Consider the following 3494-nt stretch of genomic DNA (forward strand, 5'->3'; position numbering starts at 1 on the left):
TAACAGCAATAGTGACAACATTTGCTGCAGGTCTGATGGTGCTGACTGAACCTCCACATGAATGGATTGAACGGCTTCCTGCATGCTAAATCAAAACTGTAAAATAATCCCACTTTTCCTTCTTCATTCAACAGCAATACATAACTAATATTGCTGACTGCAGCAGGCAGTAAAAAACATAGTTAATTTATACTTTTGTTGATAAATTCTAGACTTTTCAATACCCTCTAAGGCCTTTTTGAGGAGCTGTACTCAGTGCTTTTCAAAAATGTACAAGACATGCAGAAATTTTTTTAAACATCACAAATACATCTTTGGACATTTGTGCATTAAGTTTGAGAGCTCTGTCAAAACTACATCAGCCAGTTCAAGAAGCAGACAGGTTGTCCTGAATCTTGCCTCTCTTGCCGGGTTTAACTTTGTCTGAGTAGCAGAAGATTGTCTTCAGGATGCTGCCCCTGAGATTCTGATCTCTAAAGCCGTATATGAGCGGGCTGAGGAAAGCGTGGAGTAAGGATGAAGCAGAAATAATTAAAAAAGGCAATGTCTTCTGGTAGCCAGTTGGCATGCAGCACTATGAGACTTTCAGTGATGGGGCTCGTGAAAGCCAAAACGCACAGCAGCAGCTGAAAGCCGTGTAGCAGCACAGTGTGCATGGCTTTGCTCACAGACGCTTTGTCCTGTCTCAGCTTCCTTGTTTCCAACAGGATTCTCACATAGGTAAAGAGAATGACAACAGCCACGACTGCAAAAAAGAGAATATAGATACCAACTTTGAACAAAGCCTGGATTCGAGATGTTTTGATAATGGCAGCTTTGCAAAGCACAGGTCTAGAGAGGATTTCAACTGCAGCAGGATCACTCACACCGATGGAGTATTCAACTATAGGCAAGATACAGCTGATGAGCCACAGGGACAGAATAATTACCCAGATACGGTGTGAGCGCCAGGCGGCCGGGCGCTGCAGCGGATAGAAGATAGCAACATAGCGCTCCAGAGACATGGTGGCCAGGATTAAAGGCGTGTTCTGGAAGGTGGCAGTGGAAAAGAACAGCACAGGAACACAGAAGACAAAATAAAATTTCACCTGGCCCATGACAAAGAGGAAGAGCAGCACAGAAGACAAGAGCTGGAGAGTGTCGTTGATCAGCATGTAGGCAAACAGGATGTAACGTGTGGAGTCCAGGTACTGCCTGTGAGACGCAAAGATGTGCAGCATGACAGCAATGCAGTAGAGGAAGACGCAGAAGAGGGGATAACCACACACACCTTGATGATCACAGACAGGCTTTTGTTGGTAGTTGCATTGCCTGGAAATTCCATCAGATCACGCATTTTTCAACTGGGCACTAGAGCAAACCTGTTGAAGAGAAATTACGTTTAACGTCAAGACACACACTAACATACATCCTAAAAAAAATAAGATATTTTTTCAATTTAATTAGGTTTAGAATAAGAATAGAATTGAGCTGTTAAAATATAAGAACGGCATAACACAAATACTTGATAATTTAGTGAATAACCTCTGTTTTGTAAGAACAAAACATACTATTTAGTTTTATTCTACTATTTGCACTTCAACTTAGTACACATTCAACCTTCAGAATAAAAGAGCCTTACACTCACCTAAGAATGCCTTCATCAGTCAGAGGAGAAGCTTTAGATTGCTGTTCTTCTTATAATACAGCTTCAATGTACAACATCTTCTGGATGTTCTGCCCCTTATCTCAAGTGTTTGGCCCAATTCATATCTGATTGAGTCCAGCCCAATTCCTCCAGAGAGACATCATTTACATGCTATTGTCATACAGCATGACGTCTCTCATTAATTAATATTTCAGTGTTGGCGTACTGAAGCAGTTCAGCAGACAAGTTCACAACGTATGACATAAAAATAATCTGTTTTGATCAAAGTGGCCACTGCAAAAGCGAAGCCCTTTTTAAATTCTTATTTTTCAGCTGACATCAAATAATCCAATGCGTACTCTTGTAAAAATCTGTAATGTATTCAAGTGCCCCAATGAGAGTGACAGTAAATCAGCATGCACAATACCTGTATCCTGAAATCAAAGACAGTAACTAGAATTCAGCCATTGTTTATTTTATCATATACGGGTTTGCTTTTACGTTACTTTCAAAATAAGCCTTGTCTGACAATGTGATGTCACTTTGGTTGTGGTAGCAGTTGCGACCCATCCCGCTTAAATGTGTGCAGGCTGTGCAAAAGACTCTGAGCTGGTGAGCTTGTGTGAAACTGAGTGGCACTCAAGTGGTTATAGTATTTATGGGAACTACATTTAACTTCTGGACAGACTGGAAAACGGAACTGGTATTTGCAAAATATATATTTTTTTACTTTAGATTAGTGTGACGGTGGACTGTGTGACTGTGTTTATGAGCTGTAGACATATCTGTCAGTAAAGGGAAGTCAATCCCTGCAGGACATCCAAAAGACATTCATGGGCCTGAATTAAGAACTTTAGTGGTGTAGAGATGCCCAGTTTATATTAGTAATGGGTGCTTTACTTAAAGTTCATTGTTGACTCTGAGAAAACACTACAAAGATATTTGACACTGGTTTGTAGGGAAAGTCCTTGTTCTAATGCAGGTCAAACAGTAAACAGTTTCCAGCTGTGGAAAGTAACTAAGGACATCTACTTACTACTTCTCTTACAAGTAGTAAGTACAATTTTGAGGTACTTCTGCTTTACTTGAGTATTTCTATTTTATGATACTATATATTTTGAATCCACTACTTTTGAGTCGCAAATATTGTACTTTATATACCACTGCATTTAGTCAAGATTATTAACAAGTTATATTTTACATCATTAATACAAAATAAAATCAAAAAACTGATTTTGCTGTGTTATTCTAGCATATTAAGAATTTCATATTACCACCTTACAATTATCCTGCATAATGGAGTTTTACTTGTACTTAAAGGATATTTTGATATCTATACTTTTGTATTACTCCAGTTACATTTTTAATGCAGGATTTTTACTTGTTACAGAGTATAACACTATTACACCGTGGTATGACTACTTTTGTTATGGTTAAACGATGCTGAACCCAAGAGCAGACGGATACGGAGTAGAATTGAAGAAAAAAGGGTTTATTGAACGAGGCGGGGAGGCAGGTATTGGATGAGGTAGCCGGGGAAGGAGCGAGGCAGGCGAACAGGAGCGAAGGATCCGGATAACTGCAGGCAGAGGAAAACAGAGTTGAGTTGTGGTCAAAAACATCAAGAGACGAGAGAGCGAGAGCGAGGTAACACGAATACTAGAGCCAGGCGTGTATCATTACCACAGTAGTGCGTAGTACGATCTGGCACCGACAGCAGGGAATCCAAGGGTTTATGAAGGGGAGTTGATTGGAGATGAAGACCAGGTGAGCATGATTGCAGAACAGGTCCAGGTGTGAAGTGAGACAGACAGGAGGAGTGGCAGACCCAGGAGGTGGAAAAACACAGCAAACTGCTGTGACCACA

The 3494-nt window shown here is 40.4% G+C and overlaps 1 protein-coding gene across 1 annotated transcript; it reads right to left on the reverse strand.

Moving 5' to 3' along the window:
* Nucleotides 1-473: 473 nt before the first annotated feature.
* Nucleotides 474-1220, reverse strand: LOC129116602 (olfactory receptor 13C8-like). Its single transcript, XM_054627430.1, has one exon. It carries the CDS (start codon nt 1218-1220, stop codon nt 474-476), a length of 747 nt encoding a protein of 248 aa, XP_054483405.1.
* Nucleotides 1221-3494: the final 2274 nt, after the last annotated feature.

Source organism: Anoplopoma fimbria, unplaced genomic scaffold (genome assembly GCF_027596085.1).
Source record: "Anoplopoma fimbria isolate UVic2021 breed Golden Eagle Sablefish unplaced genomic scaffold, Afim_UVic_2022 Un_contig_13132_pilon_pilon, whole genome shotgun sequence".
Classification (NCBI taxonomy): Eukaryota; Metazoa; Chordata; class Actinopteri; order Perciformes; family Anoplopomatidae; genus Anoplopoma; species Anoplopoma fimbria.

What these genes read in the sequence shown, in the direction of transcription:
- LOC129116602 (XM_054627430.1), bottom strand. Translation starts at nt 1,220, where the DNA reads ATGCTGCACATCTTTGCGTCTCACAGGCAGTACCTGGACTCCACACGT.